The 20,897-nt window shown below is 40.7% G+C and overlaps 1 protein-coding gene across 1 annotated transcript in view; it reads left to right on the forward strand.

Moving 5' to 3' along the window:
• The window catches only part of il1rapl1b (interleukin 1 receptor accessory protein-like 1b), a 184,665-nt gene that overhangs the window by 106,315 nt on the left and 57,453 nt on the right, over window positions 1–20,897 (forward strand). The window contains exon 5 of the mRNA XM_030771900.1: window positions 9,946–10,020. Coding sequence (XP_030627760.1) covers window positions 9,946–10,020 — 75 coding nt within the window. The remainder of the gene's footprint in view (window positions 1–9,945; window positions 10,021–20,897) is intronic.

The following is a 20,897-nucleotide window of genomic DNA, read 5'->3' on the forward strand; positions in this document are numbered from 1 at the left end:
ACAGTGTCAGTGTGGTAGAATAATTAAGAAAAACAGAGAATAGCAATGATCATTTAAAGGGGCTAAATCATGCCTAGAAGTTAATTAAGTTGCCTTACCTTGTTCGGGAAGTCTCTCCACCAAAGGGAGGAGGAAATGGATTTCCTTTTAAGGAAGCTCCCCGCTCATTAGAGGGGAATTTCCTTCACTGGTTGCTTATAGCTCTTTCCATTCAACTCCCACTTCAAGGACAGTACAATTGTACTCGTTTACCATTAACTGTTTGAAGTATTTGATGGTGTCTTCATTGTGCATTGCACCAGACACAAGTCCAGTGAATCAACGCCGATCCACCTCAAAGCAGCTTCACATTAAATTTATTATTTACATATTTAAAAGGTTCTTTTGGTTTCTTTGTTATGGTGAAACACAACTGGGGCAGAATCATTTTTTTCATCAAAATGGCAGGGATATTTTAGTTTTCAATCGCATGCAAATACGCCGGTATTTTCCCACCTTTTCCACCTGAAAATGTCAAGTGACTGTAGTGTTCTCAGAGTGCACGGGATAATCATCCTCATAGGCCCTGTTTTCACTGTTGATGGAAGTGATTGGTTTCAGAATAAGCTGAGGAGTGGAAAAAGGCAGAGGGGGAACAGAGAGAGAGAGAGAGAGAGAGATGTAGAATTAAGACTAATCAGAGATGAAAATGTCAGAGGGCTGCTTTCACGCACGTTAGACCTCACCGTCATCCGAGCGCCCTCTTAGACAATGGCGTAGTGCGGAGGAGTGCTGTTCTTAGAGAGCCAATGTTCAGATCTATTCTTTATGAGCCAGCTGAGGTAATCATGCGTGGCTGAGAACGGCGTGCGTTTTAATTAGAGAGGCCTGCATTCATTATTTACCCTTTCCTCAGTGGACTGTTGTTCACACTGAGCACTAGATGGTTGATGAGCCACTCTGTGTGGCTTAGGTAGCAACACTAAACATACCTGAGGCAGGATTTAGGTCTCCTACAAACAGCTTAAGGTCCATGCTTATGGATTACATGTAGATGTAAGAGCTGTTCATTCTTGATCTGGATCTTGAACAGCCCACTTGTTTACACTACAGATAGGAGCACTCCAGACTCTGATACTGAGAGGCTAAATGAGCTTTCTGATATATAGCATTGCCTCTGACTTCAATGGGGAGGTGCAGGAAAAAGTCTAAGTATTAAATGTTAGGACAGTTATATAGGAAGTAGTAGCAGAGGGGAATCAAAGATGACCAGATTTGAGACTTACGGTATGTCTAGGGTGAAAAAAAGAAATCTAGACAGAAAAAGAGTGTACCGGGAGAGTGAGAAATTGTTCGTCAAATTTGTCCGACAGCAACCCTTTCTCAGAGGGAGAAAGTTATCACGTAGGGCAGCTGAAGTTAATGTGTAGTCTGTGTTAGAGAACCGAGAGGACAAGTAGATTCACACAGACAGAATATGGGGGTCTCTGAGGCTTAGCTCTAGGCTGCTAATTGGCTCTCACTACAGTATTATCACCAGGTTACTACATTTTCCTTTTGCCTTTGCATTTCAAATGCTTTGGTTTGTGCGGTTGTATTTTTCAATAGAGTGTATCCTTGACATGTTTTCCATCTGTTCCCTGTGGATATGGGGAGCTGTTATATATGTAAGTAGATTAAGTGATTAAATGCAGATTAGAAAATTTTCACTGAATGCATTTTGTTTTTTTTTTTGTGTATGGAGATGGCTAGGCTTTCAGAGAATTCCCCACCAATTTGTTCCAAGTTATATTTCAGATTGATTCAGCTTTCCTAACACTACTGTGTGTTATAGGATCTGTGTATTATATTTGTTTTCTGTTTCTCTGTGGAAACTTATAATCATTCTGCCCGTAACATCTGAATTACTTGTCTTAGATAGTGTTTTCAATTCAAAATGGTTCCATTTCAATGCACACACAGGCATAGCTTTGACGATTATGGAGGGTAATTGCATTGCTTGTTTGTGTCTTTGTGTGTGGTGCACACCTCTGGGGGTGTGGTTGCCCAAAGAAGCCAGTAGTTGTCCTGTCCTCTAATGCTGCTTTGTGTACTTGCCTCCTGTAATGAAATCCCTCTCTTGGGTACATATCCCTTGTGTTGTAGTATAATGAGCTTTATTCTCTCATTGCTTGAGAAGTGCTGTCCCTACAGGGCTTTTATAAACAATGTATATGTCCCTACCAGAGATATAATTATTTCCTTATGTTTTGTCATGTTTTGTGTTACGGTTTGCTCGTTTAATAAATCCCCGAGCTGACATCTAAATTTCACAAATGCACTGTCTCTAAAACATTCACATGAACTTTGATCCCCTTTAAACACCTGTTATTAAATGCTCGAAACTCCTCCTTTTGCTTTGAACGAGTATTATGAACTAAGAAAACTCATTTGTAATCTGCTCTATATTCATATAATATAGGGGATGAATACCCCATGGCAAATTACAGAAATGCCACAAGTATGCTTTTCTCTATGTGTATTAGGCCCACAAAAGGATACTGTTTTGGTTTTCCAAGACATATGAGGACAACAGAGGAGTTATAATGAGCAAAATCAGAAAGTGGTATTTAAGATGGAACTCATTAGCACTTTGAAGAACCCCGAGCTGCTGAGAGGTTCGATGAACGAACCACCGGGTCACGGTCCCTGCATGGATGAAAGCAATGCAACAGAGGGTTGCACAGTTCACTTAGTAAACAAATCCAAAGGGTAGGCCTGCGTTTCAGCCTTTTGAAGTCCCCCTGTTGGCTCAATACCAGGTCGATGGCAAGCGGAGAAACCCGTCGCCACCTATGCCCTTCGGCTTTTGAAACCCCCCCCCCCCCCGGCCTTCTCCAGAACCTGGCCTGATGCACCTTTGGATAACCGTAAATTGTCACGCAGAGGCAACATTAAATCACCGAAGCGTTTTTGCCATTTAGTGCTTCGTAATGAAATGCAAATCACTAACTGATATGGCATTCATAAACACCACTGGCCTACACAAAGCAAATAATCTAATAGCTGTTGAGAGGTATGTTTTGTGATGGGGAAGAGAAAAGAATGTCAGAGATAAAAACCAACAGTGGAATAAGTTAGAGAGAAGAAAAGAAAAAAACAAAAACAAAGGAAAAGAAGAAAGCAAACTATAATCAAGCAATGGATTTATCACACATTTTCCTATCCTTCTTTGTTCTTCACTTGAGTTCTAAGTGTGTCCCTTTGCTAATTCTCAAAACCAGTGGGATCCAATTATTTTCAGGAAGAAGATGTTGTTCATGCTTGCTCTTGCATCGCACCTAACTGGAACAAAAAGGAGCACTTTACTCGGAGCCTGTGTTAAAGGGTAGTGCTTTCATTGGACTCAGCATTACCCCTGGCTTGGTTCCTGTGATGTGGAGCGGCCTTAGAGAGAGCTATTTCCTCCCTGGCTCAATCCTGACATTTGTTAAAGGATGCCCCCCAGAGTGCGCTGCTTCTACCCTGATGGTGATTAGTGGCTCGGTGTTTCAATGTGCACAGTGCAAGGCGGATACAAATGGTGACTACAGTGACCAAAAAGGGAGGCATATTTCATTCTAATGGGACCAAATTGACAGAATTAGCCAAAAGGTCGCAAAGCGTCGAGATGGGTCTGTCATTCCGAGATACCCCCTTGGGTTTTGCATGGCTGCAATTATGGAGTAAGAAAACACATTGAGTTGAGTGAGATATCATTTCAGATAGATTTGAACTTGAGTATGTTGTTTGATCAGTGTTCATTGTAACATCGGATTTCTCTCTGGTCAACTGTAAGGTGAAGTCATGTATAGTTAATGGCATTCAAATGGAAAAAAAATAAATAAATTGCCCATTATCGCAACACACTGGAGTAATTCAGAGGTCTTACATCAAGCTCTGCTTTAGAAGTTCAGTAATGTCTGTTTGGAAAACAAACCGAGAAAACCCCAGAAGGTAAAAAAAAAAAAAACACCACCATAGTAACTTGTTTTTCTCTCTCTCTCTCTCTTTTTTTTCATCTGGTGAAGTGCTCTTTAATGAAGCATGAATGGCTCCTCTCCCCTCCTCTCTTCCACAGTGACTACGTGGGGGTGAAAGGGGGGAGGGAGTTAATGAGAGAAGACGAAGTGTTTTTATTAGAGTCTTTCTCCTCATCCATCATCATCTGATCTGGGCGAGAGGCGAGCGACCGGTCCGTCAGGGCCACTTTTAAGAGCCGCTCTCCTGCTGTGTCCACCATGTGGCCATTACCCTTACAGAAAAGTCCAAAGGGAATGGAAAAGAGAGAGTGAGAGAAAAAGAGAGAGAGTAAGAGAGAGAGAGAGAGAGAGATCTGTGACGCGGATGCGCAAGTACATAGACAAATCTCTGATCTTTCTTTCCTCTCGTTATCTAACCGTGTTAGATCAACAGACTCTGTTTTAGGCTAACATGAGTCAAATCCCACCGCTCATACTGTAGAACATGGACATCAATCAATTTCAATGTTCCTTAGATCAAGGACATTGTCCTCCTCTTCTGTAATTTGCTATCATCGTTCTATAATCTTAATCGTAGAGGATAAGGCTTGGGTAAGGATCAATAACTGTTTATATTAGACTCAGGATGAGGAGTTTACCCTGGAAAGTCTTAATAAGTCTCCGTAGAGAGGATCCAGGGAGAGAGCAGTGATGCAGATATCTCAAACCTCCAATTCATTAGTTTACTCTTTCCCCACTACCCATCCACCACCTCTGAATAATGATCCCGAAAATATGGAAGTCACCACACTCCTGAACAGAAATTGGATTTTGGATGAATGATCCCAGGCTTTACATTCGTCTTGTTCTACTTTTTCATCCACTTTTCTTTGTGGCCTGTGTTATCAGACCTAGAAATGAGAGTGGACTATCTACACACTGATACATACTAATGACACAATTGACATTACATACTAACATGCTGTGAATATTTACAGCCCTTGCTAGGGTGTCTCACTCCCAACCTTAAGGTTGACAGCTTGAGTCCAGCTCTGGGACAGATCCATTACACTGGTCACTGGTGCCATGAACCCAGACTGGGAATGAAGTTTAGGGTGGGGAGGTATGGGTGTGTGTGTGTGTGTGTTTGTGTGTGTGTGCGTGTGTGTAGGGAGGGGTGAATAGCGGAGATGCAAAAAAGCAAAAAACCTCCTTCCCTGGCATTCCAGCCATGCTCTGCCAACTGCGTTTGCCGTTCGAGGGTGCTGAACCACAAGGTCGGCAATCTGAATCCACCTTGGGTTTGGGACAGGTCAGTGGTATTCTCGTCTGCATAAACTGCAGTGTACAGGATGTTTTTGGAATTATTCATCTTTGTCTGAGGCTATATGACAATGTTGACTCTGTAAAATCATCACCTGTTCATTTTTAATAGATTTTAATAGAACATTTTTCCTTATTAATGTGTGCGTGTATATATAGTGGTTTTTTTTGTTGTTTTGCTTTTATATCTTTCTCCCTGTGTATCAAAATAAGACGCCGCACCAGCCAAATCATCATCCTACTACCTTTTTAGCAGTGGCTGAATGGAACCACACGTAAGCCTAATCATTTTATGCACCGACTGCTCTTGCTTTTCATGTCTTCATGAAACAAAATAATCAATGCATATTTCATAGAGAAAAGGGTAATTAAGATAATGAGATTTTCTCTATGGAGCAGCGCGTGCCAAAAAGAAAAAAAAAAAAGAGAGAGAGAAAAAGGCAAAAAAAAAAAAAAAAAAAGAAGTGTGGAGACGGGTTCTGCATTGAATGTGTAATTGATGACAGTGTATATGTTTGTGTTTGTACCTCCTCCTTTTGCACAGAACTGCTGCATAAGCTGTTGTCCTCATTTGTCAAGAATGTATATTTGCTGTTATAATAGCCCTATGATGAAGCGTCATTTCAAAAGGTGAAGTTAACCAGTGTCAGCAAATTAGGATGTTGTTAAGAAACATGACTGACTTCCTAATGAAATGCCAGCAGTAAACCGCTACATGAAAAGAGACAGCTGAATACAAATGCAATCTGACGTATTCTAGACATTCTGTAATATCCTTGATAGAGGGGGGGGGGGAATGTAATGGTAAACACGAATGTCAGCGAAGCAATTGCAATGACAAAGCCAAATGAATGAGCAGGCAGAGCTCAGTTTCAAGCTTGCTGATAATCGGAGAGACTGATATTGACTACACTGCTGTAAACAATGGCGAAAGAGATGGAAGATGACGGCCCATTGTGTTACCCGGAGGCCGGAGGGATTGTTTTGGGTTTTTTTTTGTCTGGAACTGCATCTTCTGTCTCTGTAAAGTGTATGATAGGTAAAAAAAATTTAATTCTAAGGAAAACTTCGCCAAGTATTCCAGTTTGTGCTCTAGATTGTATAACGCAAATGCACAGAGAAGCGTGTGTGTAGATTTGTAATAGACTATCCTGAACTGCAGCTCAGTTTATGTTTAGTGCTTTATATTCAGATGTGAAATCTATGGTCCTTTTGTGTGGGTATAAGGTTTGTCAAATCATATTCATGTAATAGTTGAATACCAATTTGCCAAATTCAGCACATTTGGAGTAAACTTACACAGTTCTGTGGACATTCCACATAAGGCTGATTATCAAGCGTCAGCGTTATCCAAATACCATGATTTAAGATAGGCGGAGATAGCTATTAAAGGTAGCCTCAGTGTATGCAGTTGTAATGGGTTTCTAGATGTGTCTTGATTAACCTTTTGATCTAGTACAGAGGGGCCCTCAGTCAGAACAAGCATTAATAATGAACAAGCACTTTTACTAGTGAAATGCTGAGGATAGAGGATAGTGTACACTGAGAAAACAGAGAGAGAGAGAGAGAGAGAGAGAGAGAGAGAGAGAGAGAGAGAGAGGGAGAGAGAGAGAGAGAGGCAGGCTGCCACTATTTGTGAAAAAATGGAGCAGAAAATACATGGATCACTTTTAGCCCTTCCCTCACCCCATACAGAACCTTTAGTTCTCTTAATATTACACCAGTGGCTCAGACACTGCTGAACAAAAATACTCTGCCATGTTCTCTGAGAAATTCTTCAGAAACGAAGCATGAGTTCGATATGTGATGTTACATAAATCGTTTCTGGGACCTGAGCAAAACTGACATCGCATTTTGACAAACTCCGGCAGAAAAACACAGATATCGCTTCGGAGGGATGCATCATAGTAATATTCCTAACTGTATTTCAGTTTGATACATTTCTGTAGATTAATGATTAGTAGCCCTTACAGTAAACACAGAAAATGTGCTTTTCTCATTCGTGCAGGTTTCTCATTCATCTCAGGCACATCCATTCAAAGGCAGTTGACAAAACACATTTTTCACTAATTGCATCAGTCCTTTAACCGTGAAAACAGAAGAAAAGGGTGTTTGTGTGTGTGTGTGTGTGTGTGTGTGTGTGTGTGTTTTCGTATTGGCTGGTCTTTAGTAATATTAATAAAGTATTGGAATATGAGGACTTTTTGATGGCAATGTGTAGGAGATAAGGAATGAAACAGTACAGATAATGAGATGCCCTTAAGTGCATATCTTTTGTTAGTGAGCTCCTGGGTAACTGAACTCGGTGTACTCTGTGGAGAAGAGCAAAGATTACACTCTTAAACAGATGACACATCTGCAGCCTCTCACATTTTCAACTGCAGTGTATTGTGAGAATTACATCTAGTCCTAAGTGCTCTTTGTATTTTCTACCATGTCTGTTAAATCTTTAAGAGCAGATTCTTAGCTAAAATGTCCCAGGAGTTGTTGTATGTAAACGAGAGAGGGAGCAACTCTCTTTTGTGTGCATGATGACATATGAATCATGCATGTCTACGAAAGCAAAGACATGTCATATTTCATATACTATATGATTGTGTGTTAAAGAGCCACATCACCTTTGTCACCTCTGATACTCAAATGCACTTGCGCATGCACAATTTATTAGCTGTCTCTAGTGATGCACCAGTGCAACCACACACTGATTTTTTTTTCCATAGGCATGAATAGCAAATTAATACAGCACAGCATTTTTAAATTTTAATTGCACTATTGTTCATATTGCAGTTTGCTGACTGATTAAAAGATGTACCAGTGCAGAGGATTCTGCAGTGGAAGGTCAGGGAAACCCTTGTGTGGAATTTTGTGGTCTACATCGTAACAACGGTTTGGCAACCATCACTGTTGTGTATGAACATGCTAAGAGAGCGCATTCATTGAACATGCTCATGTTTACGGTGAACGTAAACGTAAATGTATCCGTTTGCAACTAAAGAACGTGAACTTGAGCGTCAGTCAGGTGCACGCAAGATTCAGAATTCTCGGGTGCCGTAAAACACAGTGCATACGCACATGGTGCACCGTAAAGAACACTGGCTAGCTTAACTTTTTTTTTTTTTTTTTCTTTTTTTTTTGCAAAATGGCTAGTGCAAGTGACGATTCAGACAATGCAGCTAGCGGTACTGCTGAAGCCAGTTCATATGATTATTTGAAGGAGTTTTATAAACTATATGAACTAGACAGTGCAGATCCCGACGGCAAAAGTCTCTCATTTTTGTGCAAATTGTGCCTGCAAGGTGGGCAGTATATGCGTAATTAGTTGTTGCTTTTGTTTGTAGGGTATTCTGCATGGTTTTTAGTAGTCGAGCAGTGAGTACTGAGTACGCTGATGTACATATGCATGCACATGAGAAAACAAACGGATTTACTTTGTGTTTTGAACTTTTTACTTCATTTGCTTTTGCACTTCCACTAGTAAAATACATAACTTATGAATGTACAAGTATAACCAGTGGGAAGTGGCAATCATTGGGGGCTGGGGATGGATGGGTAGGAGGAAGAATTCAAAATTGTGAACTGTGAATGTGAACCTCTTTATTTCAATCTGTGTGAACTGAACTTTGAGCTAGCTCAAGACTAGCAACCATCGTCATTTGCAGTATGGATCCTGGAATGAGTCTATATCCACTGTTTTTAGTGCTTTAATCACAAGGAGAAGCAAATGATTTTGTGTGTGTGTGTGTGTTTTGCAATGTGAATACCTTTCCGATAAACATTAATGATATATTAAACATATGGGTATTAATATGATGTCAGAAATTGATCAATATATTCCCTTATAAAAAAACTCTTTCATTGTTAAAACAATGCCGTATGTCTCTCAAACAGGTTTTATTTTTTCTTTTAAAATCTCAAAGGATCAATGTGTTTTTTGTATACTCTCTAATCTACACGCAGTTAACGCTGTGTTGATGCCAGTACGTCAGATTTATCACTATAAATTGGAATTCCTCTGACAACATGCAATTTGCTTCGTGGTGGAGGGTTTTTTTTATGCATAAAGATATGTGCAGTTCTCTCTCCCCTCTCTTTTGCTGGCTTGATGTGTCACTCCAAATAAAGGTTCCAATGAGTACACAAATGTATTATTTAAAACCCTTTTCCTCTGCTGTTATCAAATGTTTGAACAATTTGGCATCTGGAGCAAGTTTGCCTCAGAACCACATTGGTGGCTGAAAATGGCTTAGTTAGCTGTCTGCTCTTAAGAGCCCCTATAAATAAGAGTAAACATTCTCCTGAGCCTGTATTATACAGAGATGCTAGTTTGCGCTCAGTGCAGTAAACAGAATCTGACTTTAATCCACGTTCGTTCAGTGGCACATCCCACGTCTTAATCACTGACACCATTGCATCCCAAAGGTACTGAAGCCATTAGCTGGGCTGAAATGGTTGTCAGGCTAAGTTTGGAAAGCCCATTAAGGTTTGCTGCTCAGAGAGAATCTTATTGATGATATCCCTCTCTGCTCATTTCGCCATGTTTGTATTTGCATTCTTCTTTCAGCATTTAGGGTCTGGGGAAATTGACACTGTTCACGGGGGGTGTGATAATGCGTACGGTTGATGTAATTTATGATTTTCTCTCTCTCTTTTTTTTTTTTTACAGCCCCTTTGACAGACAAGCCTCCAAAGATCCTCTTTCCATCAGAGAACAAAATGAATATTATGGAAATGCAGCTAGGTAAGACCATGGTTTCTCTTCAAAAACATGCTCTTGCATTTTTGTAAAACCTGTCCCTCCCTGGCTTCATTATGTTTCCCACAGATGGTGGATTTATTTGTTATTTTCTTTCTGTATGGTGTTATGGTACAAAGGTGCAAACTACTTTGGAGGTTTGTGTGTGTGTGTGTGTATGTGTGTGTGTGTGTGTGTGTGTGTGTGTGTGTGTGTGCATGTGCGCACACTTGCAGATTATCTGTGTGCATGTGCTTCCAGAGTGTTTGTGTGTGTGTGTGTACATGAGTGCATGTGGGTGCATGCAGTCATGTGTGTGCGCGTGTGTGTGTGCATACGTGTGTGTGTGTGTGTGCATACGTGTATGGAGGATAGCAAGGTCATGTTGCACAACAGTCTGTATTTGGCCATATTGCCGGCGTCCTGGCGTGTACTGTGTCCACATGGTGTTTGCTGTGCTGTGAATGATAAACAGCAGTGCTGCTACACGCCACGGAGAAACGGATGGCGTGTTTGATCACCTGGATAATGTGTGAGATTGCCACCTTTGCAAGACAATGGGCCTTTTATCGGCTCTGCTCTCTGCTACTTTGCTTGCAGATGAGTGGCGGGAACACTGACAGGAGCAGCTGAACAGGAACGACGGTCTTTAGAGGGTCCTGAAACACACAGCCCCATGGGAATAGTCTCCCCCGAGCTGATTGGTCAACAACTGGGCAATAAAGGGAATGACAATGGGCCATTATAGCGTTTCCCTTTGAAATGTATTTGTCATGGCTAGTGCACAAAGGAAGGGACGGTTAGAGATGCCACTCAGTGTCTGTCTCAGATACCAGTCGATTAGAGTGGTGGGAAAAGTAAGAATCACCCCATTGGAGTGGAGAGTGATTTAACCCACCTAACACAAAATATGAGAGAATGAGTTTCAAAATCCCAGGAATAACTCCTTAAAATGGCAGAGACCCTAAAGGCAGAGCGCACTGACTGCAGAATCCCTCAGCATCCGATGAAGTAACACTCACCCCTAAAAAATAATAATAATTCGTTCCTGTGAAGTTTATTTGGGGGGGGGGGGGGGGGGGGTTGTAGTGTCTTTTCCTTCCAGCACTTGCTTATTTCTAATATATGTAGAAATCTGTTTGAAGTTCTCGGTGTGCCAGTTGTTGTCAGTTACTTTCAACGTGGCAGTGACAGGACCATGTCACTATGACGGGGCAGTCCAACCCTGAATTTCTCTCTTTTTTCCTTGCTTGGCAAGGTTGTTTAATATTCATTTCCTCATAAAGTATAGAAACATAAATGGCCATGGTTGACAGTTAATTAGGTGCGCCCGAGAGAGAGAGAGAGAGAGAGAGAGAGAGAGAGAGAGAGAGAGAGAGAGAGAGAAGGGGGGGTGTTGGAAGGGATTGGGGGAAAAGAGATGAGAGAAATGTTGAGCTCTTATTAAGAAGCTCCAGAGATCAACCCCAGGAAATGGATAGAGAGAGCTGTAAACTGCAGGCCCAAATTAATGAACACCCTTCCCTCTCCTCCTCTCCCTTCCCCCTTTATTCTAATGAATCTACTACCCGATCGATCCACCAAGGGTTGGTGGATTAAGACTTGAAAAAATAAATCCTAGCATGCTTTTCAACTGGTTCTGTTTTAGCTTTCTATTGTCTGTAGACAGGTGAGCTCATCAACTGTGGAACTGTGGTCAAATCTCTTGGTTCATAAAGATTTTGATGTTTGAAGGGTCAATGCCTTCCTGTAAATATTCTCATAATAACAATGTCATGTTTATGTGTACATTTGTAGTATAGAGGTGTATAGGTATATTTTACCCATATATGTATACCCCAGAGTAGAACATTGTCTGCATTGTATGCACATTGAACACCTATGCTCACCAGAATCCAACACCAATCTGAGACTAACTTTAACCTGCTGTATAAATCCACAGCATGAGTAAACTTAAATATATGTTCTGCAGTGATTAGCACACAGGGACGGATGAAAGACAAACCAGAGCATTTAGACAAGCAAATGTTTTTGGGCACTGAAAACCAAAAACAAACAAAGAATTGATGAATCACCTCCAAATTTGTGTAAGCAACTTTTCTCTTCTAAGTAGGTGATTAATTTGATCTATAGAAGTGGTGTTCACACAGCCTAGTCTGATGAGACCCAGACCGCAGTGACCCTGAATGAACTGCTGATGTTTGTGCCAGCGTTTCTGAATAACCCTTAGACAGTGAGTTGTTTCAGAGATCCTGTCTTCTGCCTCAGAGGCATAGTCAATTTGGGCTGGTCTCAGCTGGTCTTGCCAAAGTGATGAATGACAAACCTTCAACAAAGTGTCAGAGTTTCCCAGTAGACTGTATATCCCATCTACTCTCCTCAAATGGACTTTATAGGGTTGGATTCTGCATTGGTCAGGTTGAGCCTTACTGCTGTATATCAACCTAAACTGCAGGAAAGTTCTTTAGTCTTTGCTTGTCACCTTCTCAACTTGATAAGTGGATTTTTCCAGAGACCCCAACTAAGATAGTATCCTATGTCACAGAGCCTCTCTGCCTGGGTATACGGGCATGTTTTTTTTTTTTTTCTTCCTGCTTTTTCCCCCCCGATTTAACTGCTCACACTAGGATATAACTCTGTCAAGTAATATGTGAAACATGAATCTTAACCTGAGCCTAAGTGTTTTTTTTTTCTTTTATATATAGAAAGAATAGCAATGTGTCGCCTAATTGTTCAATTCAGTCCTATTATAAATGTACAATGCTACAGGCATTATTACATGGCAGCCTTATAAATTTTCCCTTAATAGTCTTTTAGTGTAATCATCTGAACTCCCCCATTTCCAATCCTGTTAATCTTGCTCTCTCAGTTGACCAATGCTATCTGTTCACAAGAGCAGTCAGTGTGTGTTGTCGTGCTTTCTAAGAAACAAAAGTGATTCACTCAGCTAACTGCAGGTGCGTTCTTGTCACCGGAGAGCTCACAGAGGTGGTGGTTGACTAACTCATAAGGGCAGTGCTGGTGTGTGACTGAGGCTAATCGTGAGCGATTGAGGGTTTTACCGTCCTGGAAACCCCACAGATGTGGGCACTCTTGTGGAAAGGAATTAGGCTGGTATTATTTCGGCGGCTGGCACACATCAGTGAGATGGGCCTTTAATGACCCTTGCTAGGCTCAGCCAGGCAGAGGATGCTGGGACAGTGACCCTGCAGGCACCCAGTACCGAAAAACTGACAAAGTGAAAATATGCTGTAGCTTCAATGAAGAGAAGTGCTGTGATCTTTTCCAAATGATGATGGTTCTTTTGTACAGCTTGGTTTTTGACATTCTCTGGTCTTGTCCCCTCCTCGTGATGACATTTAATTTGTGCCACATTAAAACTGGAGCTTTTTTTTTTTTCTCAGTGGGGTAGGCAGGTGTTTTTAGTTGCCCTCCAGTTATGCCTGCTCTCTCTCTCCCACTATCTCTCTCTCTCTCTCTCTCCCTCTCTCTCATAACACACTCACACACACACACACACACACACACATTTGTTACCTAACCTAAGCCTTTTTGTTCTCTTTCCCTCTAATTGTTTCTATCCATCGTTCTCTCTTCCCTTACCTTCTCCTTTTCTTCTCTGGCGCTCTCTCTCTCTCTCTCTCTCTGTCTCTGTCTGTAAAACTCTGCAGCTCCTTTGCTTATTCTCTCTGATCAGTACACTGTTCTGTCTATTCGCTACCATTCTTCACAAACACCTTCTGCTCCCACACCCCACCCCAAACCACCTGACATTCAGCTTCTGCAATGATTTGTGACATCAGTGCGCTAAGAGGTTGCTGAGGGGCACTGTGTGAGTCACACACTAAATGGCAGTCTTTCTTGGCACCCCACCCCCCCACGCCCACCCCCCTTTCATTTCCATTTGAATGCATGACTTCAGTAACAAAAACACTGGGCAACTACAGTTGTCAGGGTTTGAACAACAACCCCTTTGGCAAATGGGTCACTCACAGCTAGGATGAATGGTACTCCATTTTACCAACAGCCAGTGGATGAGGTGAGATACAAGCCTGGGCTAACAAACGCGCTAAGGCAGAAATTCTTCTAGATTATGGTTATGAATGTGGCATTTATGAGCAAGTGTCTTGCTCCCATTAACAGTATATACGAGTGATTTCATAGTTTCGCATCAGTCAGTTTATCACAGTTAATCACCTATACATAGTTTATCACATATTAAAAGTATCATTTTTTTGTTAATCCAGGACACATTTCAAAATGTATCTCATCATTCAGACACTCTGATAGCATCGAAATGAGGGTTTATTTCTTTATTTTGCTTTGTTTGTTTGCTTTGCCGTAAAGCCTCGAAGAAACATTTATCTAAAGATTTCTTTTTTACTGTCACAGAAAGCAGACAATTGTCTCAATACGTTTAGTCTGTTCTTGAAATATGTGGTTCCAATAAGAATCAGGCCTGCATTGCTACATTTAACACAGCAGGATGCTCAATACTCGCTAAGGGGACATTTTGCTGCCTACTCCATTGAGAGTAAAGCTGTGCTGGAGTTTGGAAAGAGGAATGCTAATATTTAAGAATGTAAACGTTTGGCATTAATCACTGGGTGTCAGAGTAACAGAGTGATGAATGTGAATTCTTAACCAAAAAAAAAGAAGTGAATTATGAATAGAATACCAGGATTACTCTGGTTGCCTGAGGGAGAGGAGTTCACTGCACCATTTCAAAGACAGGGTTGAAAAGTCACAGTAATTCTTAGGGATGATCATTGACTTTTTCCAAAGATGTCTATTTTTTTTTTCTTACTGTAATTGAAAGATCATGTGCTTTCATGTTTTGACATCTTGACCTTAACCTTGACAAATTGACCTGAGCACATAAGGAAGGACAGCTCCACTTTGGAGGCATCTACTTAAAACAGTTACCCTCAGTGCTGAAACCTCTTGACCTCTTTTCCTATGTGAAATCATTGTGTCTACAATAGCAGTAGCTATATGATTTGATGAGTTGTGCAAACAGAATTCTATACATTCTGAAAAGTCATTCAGTCTCTGCTGTCTTAGCATTGCGGTTTGAACTGAGGACCTTACCTACTCACTTGTTCAATGTTTTTTTCTATTTGTGTATTGGTCGGCACTTAGGGACACGTAACATAGAGTAGCTATTTTTAGTGTAGCATTCAATTGTAATGATTAAATACAATACTGACGTGCTAACTGTTAAAGAATATTTAGAAGACCCCCCTAAATAAATGCAAGAAGCCCGAAGATAGCACCGAATGGATAATTAACCACAGCTTCAGAATAAACAAATCAAAGGTGCCTCTTCTGTTCTGGAGAGAGATGCTGTAGAGCATCGTGAGGTTGGGACGAGACGTGCCCCTCGTATTCTGGCGAGCGGTGCCATTTTCACAGTCGGTCGCTCGTCTCCTCGCGGCACACTGGAGTCGACTGCCGCCACTTCTGTAAATGTCACGCCAGCAGTAGTGAAGTCAGAGGGCCAGCACTGGAGATCAATATTACATCATTTCTCTCGATTAGAGCATGCTTATTGTTTGTCTGAGCCGATGCTATCTGCATTCTGTTTTACCCCTCAGGGAATGGGCAAGGAACCTCTCTTGTCTTACCTTTCTCTATAGATGGCTGTTTCTATATTGATGCTGATGATAATGATGATGATGATGAAGATTATGATGCCGATGATGATGATGATGATGATGATGACGATGGTGATGATGCTGCTGCTGCTGCTGATGATGGTGGTGATTAAAACTGTTGGCTATTAGCATATCTCCATTAGGACACATGGGATAAATTACAAACCCTTTTTGTCTTTCACTGACATTGATTTTTAGTCACAGCCTATATCATTGCATAGATAATCAGTTTGTATAAACAAATTGCTGTAGTTGTTTTATTTAATATGTGATTACTTTGCAAAGTAAACTTTAATTCTGTGCCCTTTTTCACTTTTTTAACTGGAAGTTTTCTTGGGAAACAAATATGTTGATTATGATGAAAAATGATGGCTGGCATCACTAATCAGCTCAGTAGACTAGACTGTAATTGCTGCAGATTATAATTGCACAGTAACCATTTGGCAGCCTTTAGCCAATATCTTCTGTGTCTTTCACTCTACACAAGTAGTTATTAGACTACTGCTTCTTAATAGTTTATTTTAGAAGAATGTCTCTTAAGTTTGAGAGCTAAAGTAGAATAATGAAATTCCTCTGCTTATATATATGTGTGTGTATGTGTGTGTGTGTATGCACACTCGTATCAGGATTTCCGTTAGGATATTACATATATATATAATGAGGGTGCAATTTTTGTTAATCTTTTTGTAAAGGAGTACAGTGTATCCAGAAAACAACCGGATTTATTACCTAGTAAAACATTCCATGTTACTCAGAATTTTATAATAGGTTTTCTCCATGATGGAGTCTTTGAACCTGTTTGTATTGATCAAAAAGATGATAACTTTAAATGGATTAGTTGTTGATTTGTACTTTTCATTTTTCAACAAACCTACACTATTACAGTCTTTTTTCGAGGATGAAAATCAAATTACTACTGTTTTTGAGCTTCATCACTCCACACTAGTCAATCCAAATGTCTTTTGGAAGATGCAGTTAGGTTTCCATTAAATAGTTTTCATCTCCTGAGGAGATATACAAACCAATTATCCATTCACTCTGAATTTAAGACCCTTTTCATACAGGCCTACAAGTGCCCTGTCTTAAGCAGTGGTTTAGATAAACTGCCGTCTTATCAGTGCCTTATTAGGTACTCTTTTAGATACTGTATAACACTGCTCTCCTAACTGGTTGTGTGATTCTATCTAATGAAATGATTTGAAATGAGTTTTAATATTGAATCATTAGAATACAAAAAAAAAATGCACCAATAGAAGTGACTTGTATTAAAAAATCCTCCAGATACGTAGAATGCTGGCAGTAAACTCAAATCAAACATCACTCTCTTTTTCACTGGTCTTTTCAGTCAGTCAGCCCCCCCCCCTTTTTTTTCATCTGCTAATGTGTGTAAGCCCTCAGTACCATAATTAGCTACTCTTCTGAGCAAGTGAGAGTCAGATCATTCGGCCATTCCTCCGCTTCCCTCTCTCACCTTTATATTCTTATTCATCCTCCAAGCAAACCCTTTTTTCTCTGAATTGTTCTGTAGGAATCCTGACATCTGCAGGCCACCGTACGGTATATGGGCACTTTCATGCTCATGTAAGTTGACTTGCGTCACTCTTAGTCATACTTTTATACTGGGCGACACTGAATCAATCAATCCTAAGTAGCCCTGTTTCTGCGTTTTGTAGAACAATTCCAGCACAGAAATATATTCCCCTCATTTTCTTCCATTGCCATCAGAGGTGACTATTTGAAGTTTTTGGATTCCAGCACTGAAATAAACATCATAGGGGATAAAGCCATAGCCCGGACTTAACGCGCCAGAGGAGAAGACCGAGAATGACATTCTCATAAGGAACTTAACACAGAAAGACAGCTTTGCCATTCGCTTTGAAGACTGCTCTACTTCTGCCTGTCTTACATAACTGAAACAAATCCAAACTGCGACGTGATGATAGATGCAAACAAACTTTCTCCACACTCATCTCTTTTTCACCTTGAGTTGCTGCTGTTGAACTTCCATTCTCCCTCAGATAAACTGTGCAGCAGCCATAAATTGCAGTGTCTGTCATAGTCATAATGCCTCTTGCATTTGGACCCAGTTTAGAAGAGAGAGAAAGAGAGAGAGAGAAGGCCTGTTGCGGTTTTCTGTGCCTACTCATGGCAGGTTGGCAGGTTAGAGGTCTGTAGTACTGAGGGCTTGGAGAGGAGTTTCTCAGGAGAGCAGTGAGCACTGACCAATCCCATGGGTTACAGTAACTGCACCACTGCCTACAGATAGTAGGAATGGATAATTCAGACAGCCCAGTCTTAAACCCTTCTTTGTGCTCAGAAAGACAATTAAATTCACAAAGTTAAAGTCTGGTGTTTTTGATTTGGCATTCAGTTATGCCCTGGCACTCTCTCTCTCTCTCTATCTCTCTCTCTCTCTCTCAATATAGTTATAGATTCTTAGATAGATGGATAGACAGACAGACAGACCAACTGGCAGATGGATAGATGGATGGATAGATAGATAGATAGATAGATAGATAGATAGATAGATAGATAGATAGATAGATAGATAGATAGATAGACAGACATATATATTCAGTCTTCTTGTGTCAGAGCGGCTGTTTTATCAAAGTGCTATTCAATGTTCTGCTGCCCAGGGGCCCAAGGTTGAGCTGCTTTGCGTAAATGTAAAGGCCTTCTCTTTAGTAGTGATAGAGACGTGGCATGTGGGGGTAGACAGAGAGATGTGACACATGGTGTAAGAACTCTGCAATCCTGTGTTTTTGACACAGCAATTGTACCCTTTTTTCCTGCTTACCCTTGTGTGTTCTCCACAGGCGATGTAATTTTCATTATAGATGAAATGAAAAAAAAAACTGTATGTTGACCTATTTCAATTTAGCACAAGGTCTTCAGGAACTAAATTACAAAGCCAGCGATGTGTCTTACAGTGCTTTGCCTGATCCACTTTGTATTTCTGAGAATAGTCCATCCTTCCCCCTTTAAGAGGAACATTTGCATTGGGAAGTTTTAATCTGATGCAGCCTATTTAGGCCCTCTGTAAACTGTCCTGTCTAATGCATAGCTTTGAACGGGAATATCTGCATTAGCCTAATGAGTTCAGGCAAGGCAAGTAATTACATGATTAAAAAAAAAAAAAAGTTATTATGAGTTATTTATATATGCTTCATCTTAAAATACTCCTCACAGGTCACGGATAATTTTCTTAGGTCATCAGAAAAAAAAAGAAAAAAGAAAAAAAGAATATTACGTCAAACAAGCTCTGCAGATATTAAACCAACACAGAATGACTGTCACACAGAACAGTGATTAGATATTTAGTTTCATGAATGTTGTATGCGTCACCAGAAATCAGACGAAGGGACAAAATGAATATCAAAAAAGACGGTTTCATGGAAAAACCTGGCCATAACCCATAATGAAATTACTCCTCTACGACTTTGGTTTTGAGCAAAACCTCAAGACTAAATCTGTGGAAAAATCTGGATATGCTTGTTAGTGCCAGTGTTTTTCTCCCTGAGGTAAGGCTAGTGGATTCCTCAGGGCATACCTTCTCTTATGCTGTAATGCAGCATCTGCTACTCCCAGACCGCCACAAGATTACAGGCTCCCTGAAAAGACCAATTGCTCTCACCTTCTCTTTCAAACGCCTTTTAAATGACTGTCATGGGGGATGAACATGATAAAATTCATTTTGGAGATAGAGTGCATGCTTTTCACAATCAAAATACTCCCACCAAACATGTCCCTTGGAACCGCTGTAATAAACCTACAACAAACCTTGTAAAATGCTAAGCGATAACATTGCTGTTATGATAGCATACTTTCCTACTGATCATTTTTGTTCGTTTTAATTGATGAAAATATTCACGTTGATATTTTCCCAAATGTAAATGTTCATGATTTTGCATTATTACTCTGCTACCAGTGTCCAGTTGTAAACAAACTGTCTAATCATAAGATGTTCTGATGATTGTGCCAGCTTTAGCTTTGTAGGAGTCTGAACCAGGTTTCAAGGGTAAGTGGAGTATTAAGCTCTAATGTATTTGTGTCTTCGTGTGATTTTAGGAGAGACAATAGACCAACTACAAAGGACAAGCCCTAGAGACTTGGATACAGAGAGGGCAAAAGGGCTCTGACAAAATCCCAGAATGCACCACTGTGGTTATTAGACACCAGTCGATTGGAAACCCTTGTCCTACAAACGCCACCCACACACTCACATCCCCTAAGCCTCTAGCCCTCCAACCAACACACAATACAAACAGGCTCCGAACACTGTGCCGTCCTCCCCTGATAGCAGAGAAAAGGGGGAGTGAGGTAACCGGAGGAGTGTGTGACCAAGCTCCTCTATATTAATCATCTGTACTGTCAGGCTCTTGTTTCTTCTGTGGTGATTATTGACAGATGCGTCAGAGGGAATACTCAGGCCTAGTGCTGATGTGTGTTTGGAAGCAGTGGTCCACTCTCTCTGGAACTCTGCTGCCCTGTGCATCCTACCACACAAGGGCTACTATGAAAATGGATTTCATAAACTACAGTAGTCTACAATAAGTGCAAATATGTTAGCTATACAATAACCGTTATAGCCCACAGCCAGTTGTTTATTATGCTTTTTTTTTAAATTAGCACTTTTATTGTGCATTCTAAAAATGAATACATTTTCTTTTCTTAACCTTTTTCATAATATAAGTCTTTCCAGGTGTATGTGTATAGCTGTATAGCTGATTCATTTATCTAGAGGTTACATTTTACTATATTTTATGTAGTGTCAACACTGAATAGGGCTTGTTAGTTGACTGTTATCGCAAAAATTGCAACATAAACATTTTTGCTATAAACATCACAACAAATTGGAGAGACCCAATGCCCCCTGTTTCTTTGCCCACCAATCCAAACGATCAAACTTCTTTGTACTGCACACGCAATACATTATGTGTTGTCGGTGGAGGTGGAAATGCAGTCGATAAGGTGGCAATCATTTTCACAATGACGCGGCTTGGTGTCGGGAGCCTTCAGTGGCAATTATGGGAGACATCTGCCACGGGCTTGTTGGTTTTATACAGTATTAGACACAGGCTCGAGGCTGGAACTGGACAGTGACAGCCCAGGGATGAATTGAGTCTCACTGTGACACAGCCTCAGGTCAGTGCTGAGAGTGTCGGTCAGGACCCTGAAGCCAGCTACATTTCTAATGGGACTGTATTTCTCCCAAGGGAAACCCTA

The sequence above is a fragment of the Chanos chanos genome, chromosome 4 (assembly GCF_902362185.1).
Source record: "Chanos chanos chromosome 4, fChaCha1.1, whole genome shotgun sequence".
Taxonomy (NCBI): domain Eukaryota; kingdom Metazoa; phylum Chordata; class Actinopteri; order Gonorynchiformes; family Chanidae; genus Chanos; species Chanos chanos.